This window comes from Anas platyrhynchos, chromosome 14 (genome assembly GCF_047663525.1).
Source record: "Anas platyrhynchos isolate ZD024472 breed Pekin duck chromosome 14, IASCAAS_PekinDuck_T2T, whole genome shotgun sequence".
NCBI classification, from domain to species: domain Eukaryota; kingdom Metazoa; phylum Chordata; class Aves; order Anseriformes; family Anatidae; genus Anas; species Anas platyrhynchos.
The window spans coordinates 20,298,593-20,318,681 of NC_092600.1; the positions used below are offsets into that span (position 1 = coordinate 20,298,593).

Below are 20,089 nucleotides of genomic sequence, written 5' to 3' on the forward strand. Positions count from 1 at the left end.
ACCAGCCTGCCTTAGCACAGGGGGGCACCCCCCTGCTCTGCACAGCCCACTTCCACAAAACACAGCAAGGGCCAAGAAATGGTGCCAGGTAGCTGAGAGAGGTGCTTTTCTTTCCCTTCAGATTTGGGGCTTAACTGTCTTTTCAAATGGCTGTTGATTCAGTTCCACGTGGAAATGAATTTTCAAGATATAGTCATTTGCAATAACATTTTTTTTTTTTTTAAAGGGAAACACGAGAAAAAGGAGACAAACCCTGAACTGGTCACACTGCTGAGACATGGCGAGTTGCAACAAAAGCAGGGGACAAAAAAGATGAACAGAACCTCTCCTATGGTTTCCTAGAAATAAATTACTCACTCTTTTTTTTGCAAGAGGTAACGCCAGAGAATGTGGAAGCAGTACGTTAGGTCATCCCAGAAAATAAAACACTTTTTCGCAGCCTCCTGTTATTTTGCAGAGGAGTTTATGATAATGTGCAGGGGTCACAGCAGAGCATGCAAGACAAAGAGAAAAGATATCTTCAGACAATGTGAGGCAAGAACTGTCGCTGCCCCACTGACTGCACCTGTTAATGCAGTCACTCCGCTCTAAAGCTTGAGAAGGTCCAAGGAGCCTACAAATAAACAATGATAAAGAGGACTGCTAATGATAATTTGGATTACTGCTCTCTGCCAGCAATTAGCTGTGAAGACAGACATGCAAGGAATGCTTTTTTTTTAGTGTATTTTGGAAGATGCAAGATGGAGCTTATGTCCTTGGAAAGGGACTTGGCATAGGGAAAGCAGAGCTAAATGGATGCAGAAGAGCATCTTTGGCCACAGAGGTCAAACACCACCTGGCAGCCTATCGAGGACCCCACAGATTGGGTCCCCCCTGACATGCCCTGCACCAGGTCCTTTCCCCAACATGGATGCCCACTTGTAGGACACAGAAAGAAGCCAGCACTTCACAGCAGCTAGAGCATTTGGGGAGCAATCTCAGCCTATGTAAGGAAGATGAAAACAATGCCTTGCGAACTTCACAGCAGGTTGTTGCTGTTTTCCTGCTTTTACCTGCGTGATAAACGTCCAGTGCTCATGTCCCTTTTCCAAATTATCCAGCTAATAATTGAAAATTCTATAATGGCTCTGTAAGCTGATTAAATTGATTAGAGATGCACGCAATGAAATAAAAGCAGGGAAACACATTACTATTTCATACCGCATTGGCATTTGGCCCAGGTTCTTTGGCATAATTTCAGGCTGGGCCCGTTTGTTTTACCTGCGAGCCCTCCGTGCTCCCGAGGCTGTGCTGGCTGCCACCGGCCCCTTTAGCTACTGGCTGGCCCACAAGGTCACCCTATTTGAGATGAACCCAACTTTGCCACCACCACAGCCATGCCCCACGGCTCCACAGCAGCCTCAGTGTGGTTCCTGAGCTCCCTGCACCACAGCCACGGGGAGGGACCCTGAAGAGGTCACATCTCAGTGCCCCAGGAATCAAAGATGCCTCAGCAGGAGGTAAGAAGCACAGAAACTGGAGCACATCTCTAACCACCCACCGTATGATGAGACTGGATCTGCCAACAGATTCTTAACAGAAGGAGACGTGGCTGGGGAGTCTCCTCTGGCACAGGAGCACATATGGAGACAATTATGGTTGTCTGCAGGGAAGACAGAGCCTCACGTGGCACCAGAAAAGGGTGCTCCTGATTGAAGCCCATCGTCTGGGCTCTGCATCAGCAGGCACCAGCATTGCTCTGCTAAAGGCAACAGCTGTCCTCTGCTTTTCAGGAGAGTGCAAAGCTCCTGCCAGTATTACCTGAAACTGAATGCTCCTACCACTCTTGGCACCGATGCGGGAGCTACAGCAGTGCTCTGAGGTTTCCTAAGGTAAAAGGTGCCCTCAGGTAAAAGCTGGATCAAGAAAATCCTGTGTAACACAAGGGCACACACGTTTACAGTAACTGCCAGCTCCCGGAGCTGGTCTATTTTTGCTCTGACTCTTACCGGCCATGACCTGACCAGGGCATATAACTGCTATGTCAAATAACCCCAAAACACATTGCAGCGATTTATTATGGCCACAAAGGTGGATACCATGTGCTGCAAGCACACATTTCTTACAGCACAGCACCAAACCTGAGCAAAGCTGTTTCCTGCAGCTTAGGAATTTGCACCTGGCCCACAGGAGGGTGCTGCTCACCCTGACACGGCACAGGGTTGGCATTGCTTTTCTTACTGCTCCCTTCAGGACACAAACAGCAGCCCAGCTGCTCAGAGCACCAAAAAAAAAGATGAAGCCTGCTGCTGTCCGTGTATCGTCAGCCAGTGCCCTGTTCTACGCTGGCAGGAAACTTCCACGTGTGCCACTGTGTACCAAATACACACAAGTCCAGGAGAACACTATGCTCTGGTTTATGAAATATGTTATCTCTAGCTTAGGAAATAAGGATGTGCACACAGCTGTGTGTACACCAGGCTTTACCACAGGGTCTGCTGCATCTATCAAGAGAAACAGGGATTAGGGGCTCACTGTTCAGGTATGTGTGGTTTTTCCTCTTAAAGTTTATAGCTGCGACATCTGCTAAGGCATCAGGCATGTGTCTGACAGCAGGAAGAAAAAAAAAAAAAACAAAACAACATAAATATCTTTTAATGATGGTAAAGAAATCACAAAGATTTTACCACATTTGATAAAAATTGCTGTGCTAACATCTTCTACAATGACAATAAGGCACATTAGCATTTAAAAATGACAATTGATAAAGAACTAACAGATGGAGACAGTGTAAAGGAAAGGCAACAATAAGCAGAGGATATAACCCACTGTTACATGTTTTTGGTATGACAACAACTGACACAATACAACTCTTGTGGCAAATTTTGGTCAGCTAGTACAGCCCTCAGCGAGGAGCTGATGGCATCGCATCCCTTCTCAGGCTGTGCCCAAGGCAAAGTGAAGTCTGCATTAGCAAACACACCCAGCACAGAGCAAAGCCACGCAGCAGGCAGTTTCCCCAGCACCATAGATCCCAGCACCAGACCGGGGGAAATGTTACACCTCATTTGTACCGCACAGATAAATCAATAAAAAGGCAATCTCTTATATGTGCTATGCAACTTCTGCAAACTATTTGGGAATAAACTACTGTAAACTGCTCAGGTCAGCTAGCCAACGTGGCCTGTTCCATTCATGAAGTCATGTTTGTTTAAGTGGATTCCCAAATGTGAAAAAGCTGCTCCAGGCAATTTTTGCCATATTATTTATTCTGCAAAACATTATGTCACGAATAATATCTAAAATCACTCTGAATTTAAAATAATTCAGAAATCATATCCCATAGCATACTATGGTACCAGAAATGATTGTTAGCAACCAGAGGTGATGAAATCAAATCACCGTGTGCTTACCAGAAAAAGGGAAGCTTCACCCCTCTAAGCATGTTTCAGCTGCACTTCAAATATACACAAAATTTTATTCCTAAAGACAAAGATTAGACATTAAAAACTTGGACCCAAGTCCAGCAAAATGTTTGGTTCCCTATTGTCCTGTGGAGTCTTGAGATCACCTGGGAGCTGGACTAAGAATGAAGTGCTTTCATTGCTGCAGAGATTGGCAATCCAAGTATTTTAGGCAGTACATTTCCACAACAGGGATTTGATTCTCCATCAAATGTTGTAATATTTTATGTATTTGCACATTAGAAAAATAGCAATGTGCCTATTTATAAAACACAATAGAAAAGTACTAATTATATTATGCACTAAATACATATATATGTATTAAATATTTGAAATTTTACTTAGCCAGAGGCCTCACTTTTAGCATTGTAGTCATCTCAAAAGAAAAAGCAAGACCCAAAATGATTTCCACCTCAGGTAGAATTTGATTGAAATAATAAAGACAAGTGGCTTCTCACATGTGCAGCTGCTCCACCAAAGGCTTATAAACATGACAACTGAGTGCAAGTAATTCTTGGGACGTAACAACGTTATTCAAAGTGCAAAGGCACAGTGCCTCATCTGCACTGAAGAGATTGACCCTTCTAGCTATGCCAGCATAGCAGACGTGTAAAACCCTCTAGTGCAGACACTTACATCAATATTAGCATCCTAGACTGAGACACAAAGCACAACAAGCTCCACAGATACAAAGCACGTTGTATGGCATTAGCAGTAGACGACTGCTACCTCCGTGGCAGCTTCATTAGCTCAGCTAATGCTATTAAAACAAAGTTTAAATCACCTTGATCACTTAATCACCTTTCCAAAGCATGTGAAAGAAAACCCAGAAGATAATACCCTGAAACAAACTATCTGCCTGAAGAGTTTCACCCTCAACTAACAGGGTTTCCTCGTTGCAGTTTGTTCTATGATCTTCTGGTAGACCAGCAGTCTATGACAGTCCAGTCGCGTGGGTGATGCCTTTGACCTCCTTAAAAACTCCTAGCATCAACACCAGGGTGCTGGCAGCAGGCAGCTAGGCACAGTGAGGTTGCACAGCCCTTGGGCGGAAGATTCAAAGAACTGGATCTGGGGAGATGTGCAGTGTTGCTGGTCTTTTCAAGTAAGGTTTGAGATGTAGATCTAGGATCCAGCACAGAGTTGCAGCCAGGATGCTCTTCTACCTGCAGAACCTCCCCTCTGCATGCCAGGCCTGTCAGCGATGGATTTTCTGCTGGCACAAGCCAGCAGAAGCAAGCAGAGATGAAGGAACTGCTGTGTTTTTTTCTCAAGAGAGAGGATCCCTCCATTCATCACTGCAGCCCGGCGGGGAGGGAGTGAGGAAGTCATGGCAGCTCGACTGCCCTGGCTAGGGGATCCCAGTACAGAATTAGATTAAAATTACATAAAAATAAATAAGCACAAAACCAGAAATCCCTGGTAATACCTAGTACAGGACACTGACTCATGCAGCAGCACTGAGCAGGAACTTGGTCCCTGCGTTACTATTACACTCATTATGGAAAAAGGCACACTAGCTGCCCGCAGCTCCCTTCCTCCCAGGCTCAGAGCCCAGAGGACCGGGATATTTTGGGGCTGTTTTATAGCTTTTTGCTTTAGCCTTGGTGCAAAAACTAAGTAGCAGTTCACAGGCAATAGCAAAATATACAATTCTTCTGCTTACAGTCAAACACACTGTATGTATTTGACTGTAAGCAAAACACAAAAAGAGGCATGGAAGAAGGTGATGAGGTGGATCTGGCAGCGAATTAGGGAGCAGCAGCTGTAGCGGCAGTGACTTACTAGGAAATCAGGATCACTAAATCGCACAAGACTGGGGCTGATCATGTCATCATAAATCCAAAGATAAGCACCATGTGCATACTGGCAGCACCTTTCCACTTTACGAAGTAGACTGAAAACTGTTTCTGCATCAAAACATTTACAAAGGTTAAACATTTATTACTGCAATTGGCACATTAGGAGGAGTTGAACCTGCTATATACGGCAGCAATAAATGCAGAAATCTGACATTTTGCAGGAGAATACTAAAGACATTTCCAGGAGCATTTAACATGGCTGAGACTGTGAGTATTCATTTCCATAATGCTGTACTGTTATCATTAATGAATACGTTAATTATCTCTTAATTCCTCATTTAGACGGGTAATTGCTGGATTAATGCCTTTGGGAGAAGAGTTGCTAGAGATCAGGGGGTTTACACAACATTCCAGGCTGGCCCAGCGCTCTGAAAGCTGTGGCTGGGACAAACGTCACTGCTCTCTGGTCAGAGAAGTGTTCCCAAAAACAATCATTCTGGGATTCCTTCTTCCCATAGACTACATGTTACGCTGTGAGACAGGGATGAGAGAAGGGCTAGATGGCAGTGGGTATGCAGACTTTTCCTTTTAAAATCCAGTACATGCATTCCCCTGTCTATTTTAGACAGCAGACGGCAGAAGAGCCCCTTCCAGAACAGAAAACAGCCACATCACAGAAACACAACTGGTGTTTAACTGGTGTGAATACAGCTGCTGCATTCGTCAAACAGCTGCAAAAGGCACGTACACATGTCTGAAATTCCTTTATAAATCAAATTTTTTAGGGAAACAGTTTTCAGCTGTGGTCCCTGATTCCTAAATATGAAGTTGGATTACTTCTAAAGGGTCCATAAAAACACTGAAGCATACTCCTCTTACGAAGGAGGCTTGCTTTTGCTTAGACTCACATCTCCATTAAAAAGAAAATATTGGCCTAAAAGGAAAATGGTTGAAATTGCAGTTTAAAGAAATCCCTGCCATGATAAGCTCTAATCTCCAGTTAATGTCCAGTGACTCTCTATTACACTAAACTCTCTGACAACTGCTATTTATTTCTGTTCCCTTTTAACCAGGGCTGTGTCAGTTTATACAGAGGATAAACTGTGGCCTCCGGATATTATCTTAAATAAGAACATCAGAAGTTGTTCTTCTGTTTGGCTGGCTGCTTTCACCACTGGACTTTACTATGCTTTTTTAATGTTTTGTTTGAAATGGAATTTGGAAGCTACACTGCCAGTTGCGGCTACACAAACAGCAGTGCAGCCAAGCATAATGTGCTCTACCTGAACATAAATCACTTTACTGTATCTTTTAGCTGTAATTCAAATTAATTCTTTGAAAATCAATTTATGGCTGTTTTATTGTGCTTTAATGCAAACAAATACCCAGGTGCTACAAATATGCATCCTGACAGCTGTGGAACTACTGCATCTTGGAAGTTAACACTCTTATTCCTCCCTTCCTGGCACAAGTGGAAATGAATTTGAAAGAAATGTTAATATTTTCTGATTTCTCCTTCTGTTACCCTACTGTACAGTTACAGGTCAAAAAAATCTTCACCTGGGCAGCATGGAAAGGGTAGAAGTCATCATGAGAGTGTAGAGAGGAAAGACTCACCCAAAACAACTTCTACTTTACTTTATCCCTGCTTCAGAGGATGTCTCCTGGTGGGCCAGAGCAGCTTCTCAGTCCTCCTCTCCCTCTCAGCTACAAGCCCGAGGGGCAAGGGAGTGAGAAAGAGTGGCTGGGGGTAAGCACGAAAATTTGCCTCAACAGAGTGCACCGTTTATTGGTTGTTGTGATTTAATTTTTCATCACAACTTTGAGGAGAGGGCACTTCTAGCACTGTTCTGCTGACTTGAAAAATAATAGCTACAATCAGTGTTTAAAAATGGCATGGAGGATTTTGCTTAAAGTGAAAAGGCCTCCTGAAGCAGGAGCGTGGCTGCTGGAGCTGCTGAGGACATGGCTGCTCCCTCGCGACGCTGGCCCCCGCTTTGGTAACATAAGCTTGCTAATTATAATTATCCAAACTGCATAAGGGATTCTCAGCACAGAATAAAAAAGTTCATGCAAAAAAAAAAAGCAAAACAGCGGTAGCTGTTTGGGATTCATCTCCGTGTATAAACACACCCTAAGGCTATGAAAGAAAAATATTTGTGCTTTTTGAACACTGCAGAAGCATTAGAATTTTATCTCTGGTATTTGAAGACCTGCTTCTGCCTTAATAATGCCAGTTCTAGAACACATAATTCTAGGATCTCAGTTATACGCTACAGTGTGTCCCTCTGCCCATCTCCTCAATATTTCTACATGCTTCTACAATGTCCTAAAAAATGTAGGACACACTTAACATATAAATGTTGCTAGGTCCTGGGACTCATCTTTCTGCTATCTATTCCTTCTCTTGAGGTCTCAGCTCCTACAGTGAAGTGACGTGTGACATTTCAGCTTTCACTGAAAGAAGTGAACAGTTACTAGTTGCTCAGGAAAAAAAGTAGAAAATAATCCTAAAAAAAGACAGTAGATTTTTATTTAGAAGATGTTTCATGACTTTATATTGCATTTTATTACCCTTTTGATTCTTGATTCATTATTTTTGAATCATTAAGACTAAGCATATTGTCCGTATAAAACATCTTTTCCTTTGTAAAAGCTGTCAAGAAACCACAGCACAAACTACAAACTCCCCTGGGAGAAACCACCCTCTTCCAAATGTGTATGGTGTGCTAGGTATAGTTGGCACTAAGTAAAAAAAAAAAAAAAAAAAAAAAAAAAAGTTAATCTTTCAATTATACTTTCATAATTGTATTCTATTGCTGTAAGAACAGAGAAGAGCCTTCCTACTCAGTGCTTCTATTTTGGAGTGAACAACAGACACTCTTTACGGTTCTGCATAATTTAAAAGCAAAGTACAAAGTTTTATTTACACTAACATGGTGAACAGCTTTCAGCAGAATCCTCTCTGGCTCTTTTTCTAATGACTGTACTTTCTGGCCTACCATCCCCATTCCAAAACGTCCATGACTGAACATGTGTAAAGGGTTTATGGTCCATAAAACCTGTATTCACACACAAAGTCTGTGTGACATAGACAGATGCTGGCTAGTCTATGAGGCCCTTTTCATTTTGGCTTCTGTGACTCTGCCTGGCTTGTAAAACTGGCTATGAAGAGCTGCAGTGTGTTGAGACCCATGAATTACAGATCTCCATATCTAATGTTCACAATTCTGAAGTGCTCCTAAACATTAGGAAAATGAATGATTGACCATAAGCATGAATCATACTTCTAAACAATCTCCTCTGAATAAAAATCCTTCCAGATTATCCAAAGAGAACCAAGCTAAAGAGACAATCTTTCCTGGCATGTAAAAACCTGTGTAGAAATTAGAAAATCATGTCCCTGTTGATTTGGCTGCATTACTCTGTCAGAAGATGACGACAAAGCATTTAGAGGTGATAGGTAGTTATAAGCTATTCGTTAAGACTTTTTTCCTGCATGTCTAGATTTTCCTTACCTAGCTGTCTCAGAATCACCAGCTAAGGACTACACATTACAGACCAGAGCCAACAGTCCCCGTCAGTCATTCCTTAAAAATATAAAGGTGTGATGATATGAAAAAGCAATAACACAACTAGGGACAAAAAATATGTTGCCTTGTAGCACTTTGCTAGACAGGATGCCCAGGCTCCTTCAGGATCTTGTCCCATCCAGACAGACTTCAATGCTGATGATTAAAACTTGGGGGGCGAACAGAAACGGAAAGTTGATGACAGAAGAGAAAGGAGATGAAAATCCACATGAAAACTCTTCAGTTCACAGACTGGTCACAATCAAGTTAAGAAATGCCTTCACTCAGTACCACCTATTGAATCATTACACCTGGCGGACAAAGTAAAGCATTAAAACACACTGCACAGTAACCAATGTGTTACCAACAACCCTGCCTCTTTCCATCTGAGTGCACATATGTTTCATACACAAACACACAGACCACACCCATTTTTTTCCAGGCTTTGTTCCAATTTCCTGCCTTGCTCCAGCTAGTTTTTAGAAGCAGAGGTCCCACTGTGCTCCTGCACACCCAATGCGAAGTCCACAGCCTGGTGCACGCTGTGGAACAGAAGGTGGTCCTCGCCCTCTTTGAAGAATTCTCCGCGGATCAGGGAACTCCTCACCGAAGGATTGCACTGGGCCAGTAGCACCTGGACATCTATCTCCTTGTAGTCCTTGCAGACCTCTTTGAGCGTGCGTATTCCTGCCGTGTCCAGGAACTGTACTGCACAGCAGTCGATCACTATTGTGTGAAACCCCAAGGGTTCAGAGACAAGCTCCAAGGAGATGCCGGTTTGGTTGCCACCAGAACCCATCTCTTTGTGTCTAAGCATTCTTTTTGCTGCCTTTTTCTTTGCTGCCTTCACCTGGGCTGGGTTGACTCCAGTTTGCTTGTACAGCGTGGATTTGAAGCACTCTTTGTTGATATAGTAGAGGGGTGCTTCGAAACGGAACACCATGACTCCTGGCTTAGTTTGCAAGTTCTTGTAAGCAGACAGGGATTCGTATGTTTCAGACTCTGCCACCCAGCCAAGCAAGGGTGCCTCTGGTTTCTGAGTTCGGAAAATGACACAGAGCATAGAGAAGCAAACGCCAACCAAAAGACCAATCTCAGTACTGATGAGTGCTGAGGATGCCATAGTAACTATCCAGATTATTGTGTCCACCCTGCTCAAATGCCACATTTTTGGCAGGTCTTTGAACTTTCGCAGGGCTCCTCTGAGGTTTACAATAGTTATGACAGCAAGGACACATTTCTGAAGGGAATAAAACAATGGTGCAATCACAAGGAGGACTATTAGGATTAACAAACTAGTCACTATGCCAGAAATCTGGGTCCTACAGCCTGTTGACTCTTTGACAAGAGTCTTGGCAAGAGCTGCACTTGTTGTGAAGCAATGGAAGAAAGAGGGAATGATGTTGCAGAAGCCAATGGCATACATTTCCTGGTTGGCCCTCACGGTGTAACCATGCTTCTTGGCAAACATCTCTGAGAGGGAGACTGTGATGGCAAAGCCAATGATGGCTATGGGGATTGCATCCAAAGCCACATTAGGAATCAGGTTCCATTCTGGAGGTCTGGGTGGCAGAAACCCAGTTGGGATCTCTCCAGCAATGCTCGAGCCATATGTTTCTCTCAGCTTCCCTAAGTGAGATGCCAGAGTAGCTGCCACAACCACAGCTAATTCAATTGGTATTGGAGCCTTAAGCCTGGATTTAAAGCGTTCGTTAAGCTCTTTGGTTGGGATAAGAACAAGAAAGCACAAGAAGCTGGTGATGAGATCACAGATGTTGGTTTTGTGTATGTTTCTGAAGATGTTTATCCATGTGGTTATGACGGAGCCAACGCCACTGCTCCGTGGAATGTCCAGACCCAGGAGATACTTAGCTTGTGAAGTCAGGATGGTAAAGGAGGCACCCGTGACAAATCCGCTGAGCAACGAATCGGAGAGGTACACTGAGACAAAGCCCACTTGAAAGAAACCCATGGCCACCTGCAAGGAATCAACCACACAAAACAGATTAGGATCCAAACCTTGCACAAGTCATCCCTGTGGGGCTCTGGAGGAAAGCAGGATAAAAAGAGCAGCATATGTGGCCTTGGAGAACAAGGCATGGTGTCAACATGGAGCAGAGAGTCTCCATTATTCAGCTGCTCCTTGTGCACTGCACTTAAACAAACTGCATTTCCAACACAGAGAAGGCTTTTTTAGAGGTCACAGAGGTCTCCATACTCTGAACATGTGCCTACTGTTTACCCATTGGCTCAACGTACCTCTGCCTGCCTTAGTGGGCAAAAAAGGAACACAAGGGAAAAAGCATTTGAAATATTAGCCACTTTTGCCATTTCTCTCACAAGTTCTTTTGATTTCTATGTACTTTTCAGGGATCCAAAACCTATGCTTTTGTCTGTCTCCCACTCAAGCTCACAACCTGCTATAAAAGTACAGCTTATGGCATACCAGCTGCCCCTTGCACTGTATAAAGCTTGGCCCATCTGGCTCAGAAAGTATATGAGCTGCCCTTGTGATGCAGATTATATATGAATATATAAAATATATGAAAATACATATATATGAATAGAGATAATTTTTTGAAATGCTTTGTCATTCATTTTTTATTAATGTTAGTCAAACAGAAAAATCCTTGGTGCTCTTCCACAGGAATGAGTGGTTTTATGGATACCTACCCTGTGTGTCTTCACACCTGGTAAACTTCCCTTCCTTCCCACCACCCTTCATGCAAAACAGAGCACAGACTTTCTCACAGCAGCTACAGAAACTTTTTGAAATCTCAACAGGTTTTGATAGAAACCTTTTAACTTCCCAAGATGGCCAACAGGGCTGCCTACACTGTTATCTGAAGATAGCAGGCCAGAACTTACACATATTAAACATTAAGCAGTGTCATCTTGATATATTTCATTAGGTAGTTAAGGCTAATCATGGCTGGAAACTTCCTAAGAATCTCAAAACATTACTGAAGAGAAGGCAAGTTTGGGGCCTGGACTGAATAGACATGGGTTCAGCTCCAAATCTATAGTAGGCTCCTCCACAGTCTAGGTAATTCATTTAATTCAAGGTTTTCCTAGCTGTAAAACCAAAGTAGTGATAATCATCTTACCTAACTGTGTTGTAGGCAACTGATGTGACCAGCTTTTTGTAATTTGATTGTAAAGTTATGAATACAAAGAGAATGTGAGTTTGTTTGGAGCTTCCCATTAAAATTAAACTAATAAAAATCGAGTGTGGGAAGATCTATTGGTTGGCAGGCTGAGAGACATCAAGTAAAATATGCTTAACATTCAGAGTGACTGAAGATAAAATAAATTGACTTTTCAAATAAAGAAACTTAACTGTACCTTCAAAGTTCAGTGCAAATCACAGCTCCAAAACTGCTTACATCCTACAGTGATAAATCCACTGTACACCAGGTGACATAGAACATTTGTGAAATTATTCAACACTATCTTTCAGTACAAGAAAAAGTCCTAGGTAATGCCTAAAAGCAATGGTTTAGAGTATCAAAGGTATGTCTCCTTTTCCTCTGCTCTACAATTTGATTAGCTACCACCAGGGATGCCACTGCAGGAAGAAATGAATGTGAACTCACGAAATGAAATATCACAGCTCTGCAGTACTGTTAAAATTAAATCCATCCTAGTTAATGCCTGACAGTCTAAAAACAAAGATATCTGCTTTAATTTCAGCAAGCATGCAATTCTATGAAGTAAGCAGAGACAAAATAGTAAAATATTGTTAAATAATGTATTTTGATATGGTAATAACTAAAAGTTTTGTTTCAATACAACATTATTTTATCTCAGTAGCATCCTTTTCATACAATGACATCAATTTGGCTTTGAAAGGGCAGACAGCAAAGTTTTACAAGCATATCAACAAATGAAAAGAAACTGGAAATAGCTTTTCTGTTCAGATTATTTTTCGATAAAAGAAAAGCCAAATGACCCAAGTCTGGAATTAAAAGCTGACACACCACATTTTGGCCCAACAAAATGGAGGCCCAAGATATAAGCCAGTTCCAGGGCAAGGCAAGGAAGGTGGTGAGCAGAAAGCTACAGGAACAGCAGGTGTTGTCTGGCAATGCTCCAGTGCAAGTCCTTATAGTTTCCACTATGGTAACAAAGCAAGCACAAAATGCTTTAGAAAAGGAGAGGACAAAGACAAGTTTCTTGCACCACAGTAACTTGAGACCTCCAGCCTACCCTTCGTCCACTCGCCTGAGATGCAGGGAACATGTGCAACCCCAGCAGACAGCCGATAGGAACAATCACTTAGAGAATTAAAACTGTTTCCACAGAATACCTGTTTGTCCTCCCTCTCTCACCTGATAAACTCCAGCTATGAAGGTCATGGTGGCTCCCACTTTTATTGCATAGCAGGTTTTATCACAGAGCAGGATCTGCGACGTCTGGTTCAGAGGCACAATGGTGGTGTTTACCTGTGTGACTGTATCCGTGTGGGCACTAACAGTGGCCTCCAAGTCGTAGCCAGCTCTCTGCACTTCACGATCCACCACTTGGCCCACCATCAGGCAAAGTGCACCAAAGATACCAACGGAGATGTGGTGAGAGGTTCCAAATATGGAATAAATAATGCCTGCGAAAAAGGACGTATAAAGGCCATAGATAGGCTCCTGTCCAGCCAAGAGAGAATAGGCAATTGACTGTGGGACTAGTAAGACTCCCACAATCACACCAGACATTAGGTCTCCCAGTAGGCACTCTTTTAGTTTGTATTTAGGAAGCCACTGCAAGATGGGAAAGAGACTGAAAACACAGTCTTTAACTTTGGCTGGAGTGCAGCTGCAAATTTCCTTTGCTCGCTTAACCATCAGAGCCTTCAAGTCCCTCTTCTCCTCCTGAGGTTCCAAGAACATTCTGTGATGGAAAACATGCTTAGCATCATCTCCCTCCGGCACTTCTGCCACTGACCGGACACTGCTGAATTCTGCCGTGGCTGCCATCTTGAGGACTGCCTAGGAACACAAAGAAGGAACATTTTGACTAAATGAATGTGTTACGTCAGACTTTTTAAAAACGGAGTTGGATATGAAAAGCAAGGGCCAATAGTCTTGGTTAAGCACAGAGAAAGCAAGTTCCAATCAAACTTGTAAAGATCCTCCTCGTTACAACCCCTAAAACAAGGAATCATCTTCTCTAGGAAGGAAGCTGATATCCTGTAGAATAAACCTGCTGCTGGTAAAGTTGTGAAATGGAAAAGAATGCGAGAGCATTCTTAGAGAGTCTTCCTTGATAACAATGCTCTATGCAGTCTGCTCCACAGTGCAATGACAGACAAGGAGTTTTATTGTGGTACAACAGTCACTTCAATTCAGTTGCTGAAAATTAACTACAATTAGTGTATTTTTTGTATTGCATAGCTTGGTCTAAACCTCATTTATTTATGCATTTATTAATGTATTTAAACACAGTGATTACACTTGCCAAATGTTGTAAAGATTTGCCACCTGAAAAGATTTAATCCTTACACAATGACTTTATTTCATCTAATCACATTTTTAAATGCTAGTTTTCAAGTAAATTACATCTAACCAAAAGAATACAAACAAGTGGAAGGCATATTAAGGGGGATGGTGTAAGGCAGGCAGCACATTTCTGCCAGAACACATGCTCTAATACAGACTGTTTACATACCATAAAGCAAGGTGATTATATCAAAGCACATTTAGGAACAGAAACAAATTGCCTGAATGTGAGAGACCAAATTCTTGATGAGACAAGTCCTAATGAAACTTTACGATCCCAACTTCGATTGCCTGCACTGCTGTGTTGTCATACAGCACTGTCAGTTTCTGGAAAACATCCAGAATGGTCCAGAAAACTCTCTTTCCATCACAATACCTGTTACCACCAGTATGTTGAAGTCATCAAATTTCATCCAGAAACACACTCTGGTGCTGCAAGTCAAGGTCAGACACTGCAGCAGAACTCTGAAAGTCTTTTTGAACGCTGCCTTTGTAGTCACTGAGTGCTAATAACAACCTGCCACTTAGGTATTAATTATACCTTCTCTGTGCATTGCAAACATCAACCAAACTAATATTTGATGCAATGTTTACAACTGAATTAACTATCACATCTATCAGAGCTAGCCACACTGAGCATTTTAAGTATACACCTCCAAATTTATTCACTTAATCAACATCTCACAAGTAGCTATAAAACATTTACTGCTACTATCACTTCAGAATGAACCTCTGAAAAATGTGTGTGGGGAGAAGTGAGAGAATTTATGTGTTGTGCTTAAACTGCCGGCTTCTCCTGCAGCCTGAAACTGATCTTCAGAGCTATGCAGAGAGGAAATTACTTCTCTTAGACTTTGTTCTAATCAACTGAGTGTTCAATTTTTCTTCTTCTGTTCTAGGTTTGCACACTGTCACACAGGGGTATCCAGATGTGGACCACACACATAATGGTTTACAAACAACCACATCTCTAACAGTCTGTTTGCTCAAGAGATGAACGGCTTTTGGTTCTTCTGGCTAGAAACAGCAACCCAAGTAGTTACTATCTTAAAACACCCAAAGCATAGAATACTAAGCTTATCAAAGGACCCACAAGACAGTAGGAGCAGCTACAGATCCACTTCTCTTTCCAGACAGAAGCATTCAGGGATTTCTACAGTAAGCTCCTAATTAGAAAGCAACTCAACCTGACTGATCCAATTCTTCCACATTACGCCACAGCGTACTTCTCCTTAGAGTCTCTGTTTTGCAGTCTATGCCCCAGTTTCCTGGAAGTTCAAGCCTGAAGTACCTGTTTGGTTGCAAAAAATGCCTGTCAAAACAAAGCTTTACAATTATATTGAACCAGGTCAACCTTCCCCACTGTTCTGAACAGTTATTAGCAGCCCAAACTCCCAAGACTGTCCTACCAGGCTACAGCTTGCACAGGGCTACCTAAAATCAATATACACTACATAATGCAGATAGATAGCCAACAAGAAATACCAGGGGCTGGTATTTTAACCCCAAAAGGTGCTTTCATTCACTCCAAACCCAGAGACAGAGAGCATCTCTCTGACAGGTAAGCTCCTACATCCTTTCACATAGCCAAACACTGCTCCCTTTTTGCTAGCGGCCCCTGGACGCTACTGAAAGGCAGCTTTGTTTTGAACAGAGACCTCCCTAGCCCCAGAACTGTAAGTAACGCCGTTGTATCAGGAGGGGTGGATTTGCTGCACAAGGTGGGGACTGTATGCTTTCCTGTTATCATGACCTATATAACCCATACTCTGTTATACTTTGGGGCAGACAGAGCAGCATTGTCTGGTCTCAGACACTTCACTAACACCTGGCTCCTGCTCTCCCCACCCAGCAGGTACTTACAGCAAGGTGTCAATGCCTTTCTCCTGCTCCTGCCCTGTTCTGTACTCCCACACCTTCAACTCTATGCCTACCCCATCTGAAAGCCACATGGGGTCTGCAGGGCAGGATCTTCAAACCAGAAAGAAGACTTAGCACAACAACCAAGGAGAGCGTGCCTCTTTGTGGTTGCAGTACTGAGAGCAGGCTGAACAGCAGCTTTGGAAAATTCACATTTAAAAAAAAAAAAAAAAAAAGAAGGCTAATGCACTCCTGTGTTAGGTGAGACCTAAGTGGAAAATGTCACAATTTGAACTCAAGTCCTATTTTTGGCATCTATGTCTTTCTATTGGTCCTGACCGTTATAAGTTAAAGAACTGTGAGTTCTGCATCCGAAGATTAGTCCACCCAGAACTGTAATATATTTACATTTCTAGGGGTAAGTTTCCAAATACACTTATTAGCCTTCTTATCTGCTCTTCTTGGATAAGTCAATCACCTAGTATAATACACAGAAAGAGAAGAAAGCATTAGTTTTGCCTATCTGTGGTCCTAATTATTCCAAAATTCCATCTTAGTGCCGCCTAGCCACAAGGAATTGCTGTACCACATACCTAAATACACCGCATAACGACAAACGTCCTTTGATTAACATCTTACAGTCCACTATCTATAGCATGCTTTAGAATAATTATATGATTAGCATAGCTGTATGAAGGACTTGGATCTTTATAATGAGAACTTTATGGTGCAAGAAGTGACTTACTCAAGCTCACGCAAGGATCACTTCGAGGACAGTGCAAACTCCCAGCACACATCCTCACAATCCAGATATCTAATCTGACCCACCCAATAGTTATTGCAAAGTCCACTTAGGAATTTTTTATAGCACATACAAGAAAAGAGAAAAAAATGAATATAACATGCAAAAGCAAATGTCTGCAGCACCCAGCACAAGCACATTCTGTATTTGTATTTGCTCAAGCAGTTTTATTCATTTCACAAGCACAGAGTTACAAATCAAAAAGCCTTCATCCAATGCTCAGCATATCAATACTGAAAAGCTAGGGGGAAACTCACCTCCACGCTATTTTTTACGTGTAGCAAATTAGTTAGATTATTTCATCTTCTGACATTTTAGTAAAAAAAAAAAATAGCAATGAAAAGCCTTCTGATTCCTCTTTCCTTATGCAGGACTTCCAGACAGCTTACCGAAACCTGATAATTTTTCTTAATCCATCAGGAAACTCAAACATGAAACCCAGCAAGTTCAATTTAGCTCTGTGTAGTGTCATAAAATGTCTGCACAGTAGATGGTACCTGGTTTTTTTGGTTGTCTCAACCTTACAAAAATGCTCTAAGTGAAAATCTTCTTGGCTACTAAATTGCAGGCGTATACTGGATTTTTGTGTTCACCTGCATAACAGCTTTCTGTATGAGGCATGAAAAGGGCCTTTCATCACACAGTCACAGCCTCTCAGGATGTCAGGACACTATGAAATGACACAATTTTCAAAACTGTTTCACCCGTTTCTTTTTGAAAGCATTACTCTGTATTACTTCTGAAACCATTTAGCCCAACCACACTGAATAAAAATGGATTTTGTTCTTAAAAAAATAAAAAATAAGATCTGTATACTGAATGATATTCTGCATATTTAATCTGGAAAAGATACTACTGTGTTTTTTGTTTTGAAAATTGCTATTTTCATACAGGTCATTTGTATGCCTAGAATACACTTTTATCTGGTCCTTTTGGCCTCAGTAAGATCTTCAGGGGTTGTCTCATTGCCATGAAAACTCTACATAAGCAAAGGATACGGCACAGAACTGTGGAAATTTCCAGTATCTCTCCATCATGTTATCAAGCAACTGCCATAAAATCAAGATATGGGGAGGTACTGCACTCCTGAGGTCCAATGACTTTTACAGACTATTTCTGAATCCCATGTGGGCCTCTCTTACTGATCCCTTTATATGTTAGAGGTGAACTAACATCTGCCTAATGCCTGTCTTACTGGAAACTCTACCTGCAGCACAGGGCTTGGATGCCTTGGACTTCCATCTGTGTCCCAGAACACAGTCATCCTTACAGTAAGAGACTAATGGACTGTGAAGCTCACGCAAGGTCTGGAATAACTTACTTCAAGCTTAAATGTAAGACCTGAGTAATTAAGAGTAGAAAATAAATGAAAATAAAAGCGTCGTTTCTATATCACCGATATTAGTTTTCCAGATTATTTCTCTGAATTTCATTTGCATGTATTGCCACTGTATGCTCTCACTACCCAGCCTCATGTACCCACCTGCTAGACATAAGAAGTTTCAGGCATGCACTTGAAAACTAAAGCATAAACACATCATTTGAAGAGGCATGATCGTTTCTGAAGAGACGTAGAAGAGAAATGAGTAAATTAGAAATCCAAGTTCAATATGAACTGAACAGTACTACCTCAAGGTCCCTGCAAAATTTCACCCTAAGAATATAAGAGGAAAGTATATCACTACGTTTTGATAACGAAATCTTCACACTTACTCTTTTTGGACAATAGACTCAGCTGTTAGCAAATAACTTCCTTACTGTTGTGGAGCAACAAGGAAATTCAATACTGCCACGATAACGCCAAGATAGGCACCAGAGCAGCACTGCATAATCCTTAACACTTTCAAACAACATGTTCAAGATACAAATATTCATTTCAATCGTACTACTGAGATCTTTCTGAGGAGCGTAAAAAGACATACCGCCTTTACCATGCTTAACCAGCACAGCTGGGGACCGAGCTACCAGGATAATCACCAAACTTGAGCTCATGCACAAGAAAACACGCTGCCACACATGAAGATGGATAATAAAACACTGCTTGCATGAAATATGGGATCTCTTCCTACGTCAACGACAGTTCAGCCGGGTGACAATGCCCCTAGGTGCTGGGCCCGCTCTGTGGAGACGAGAGCCACCCATCTCTAACAGGCAGCTGGGTGTCCAGGGCGAAACACGCGCTGCCTGCCCTGCCCTCACGCCGCAGATCCCGTCGGAGATAGCCAACGGCTGCCTCCCACATAACCCCAACAGCCTTCTACTTTGGCACAGAGCATTTCCAGCTACTCGCTTCTGCCTCCTCGGGACCCTCCGTCTGCCCTTACCATTAGTCGGTGAGGTCAGAGCACCCAAGGGCTGCGCTCAGGGACAGGCATTGCGCTGGGCACGCAGAGGAAGCTCTGCCCCGAAGGAATTTCCGCAGCAGCTAACGCCAGCTCATGAGGAACCCACTCCCTGCGTGGCTCAGCCTGCAGCCCTGCCACCCCAGCACGGCTCGGGGGGCTCCCTGGGCCCGGGCGGACAGTGCAAGTAGCTGAGCGTAAAATTGAAAACCTGTAAGAAAAAACTCACTGAAAAAAAAAAAAAAAAAAGCGGGGGGGGGGGGGAGGAAAATCCACGCACTCGTCACACTCCTGAAATTGCGATTTCTGCTGAGAATGCGTGTAGCGGTGAGGAAGCCAAGGAAGGTCTGAGCTGCCAGGATCACGAAGGGAACCGTGCTGTTCCCGGGGGGCTCAGTGCCACCCCCCGACCTCAGCCGCGTTTCGCCTCGCTCTGGCCGCGCTCCCTGCCCCGCTCGCAGCTCCGCGGCTTTCATTTTCTCTTTCCTGCCGCCTCGCATTATTTGAAACCCCGCACCAAGAGATGCTCCGGGAAGCGAGGTTGCGAACACCGAGCCCCCTGGAAGAGCCTGGGCGATCTCACACCGCCAGCCCCCTGCCCTCAACCCTTTGCCCTCAGCCCCTCCGCCGCGCCGCACTCACCACGGGGCCGGCGGCGGCCGCGGGCAGGACGGGCTCGGCTCGCCTCGGCTGGGCTCCGGCAGCTGCTGGAGGCTCGGCAGCGCCGGCCCGGCCCCACGCCTCGCCCCCGAGCCGCCTCCCCGCCGAGGGGCCGG

General features: G+C 43.2%; 1 protein-coding gene across 3 annotated transcripts; it reads right to left on the minus strand.

Moving 5' to 3' along the window:
* Positions 1-2,618: 2,618 nt before the first annotated feature.
* Positions 2,619-20,089, minus strand: SLC26A2 (solute carrier family 26 member 2). 3 transcript variants are annotated; one of them, XM_027465503.3, is made up of 3 exons: positions 19,956-20,089; positions 13,149-13,799; positions 2,619-10,795 (listed from the first exon to the last, which is right to left on the minus strand). In XM_027465503.3, exons 2-3 carry the CDS (start codon positions 13,785-13,787, stop codon positions 9,290-9,292), a joined length of 2,145 nt encoding a protein of 714 aa, XP_027321304.3. In that variant the 5' UTR covers positions 13,788-13,799; positions 19,956-20,089; the 3' UTR covers positions 2,619-9,289. The 3 variants fall into 3 exon arrangements, with proteins under 3 accessions (XP_027321304.3, XP_038042192.2, XP_027321303.3); XM_038186264.2 differs by lacking the exon at positions 19,956-20,089 and adding an exon at positions 19,296-19,500 and having other exon boundaries at positions 13,263-13,799; XM_027465502.3 differs by lacking the exon at positions 19,956-20,089 and adding an exon at positions 19,296-19,497.

What these genes read in the sequence shown, in the direction of transcription:
- SLC26A2 (XM_027465502.3), bottom strand. An exon ending in TCATAGCTGGAGTTTATCAG is followed by an intron (nt 10,796 to 13,148) that starts GTGAGAGAGGGA and finishes GATTCCTTGCAG; the next exon opens with GTGGCCATGGGTTTCTTTCA.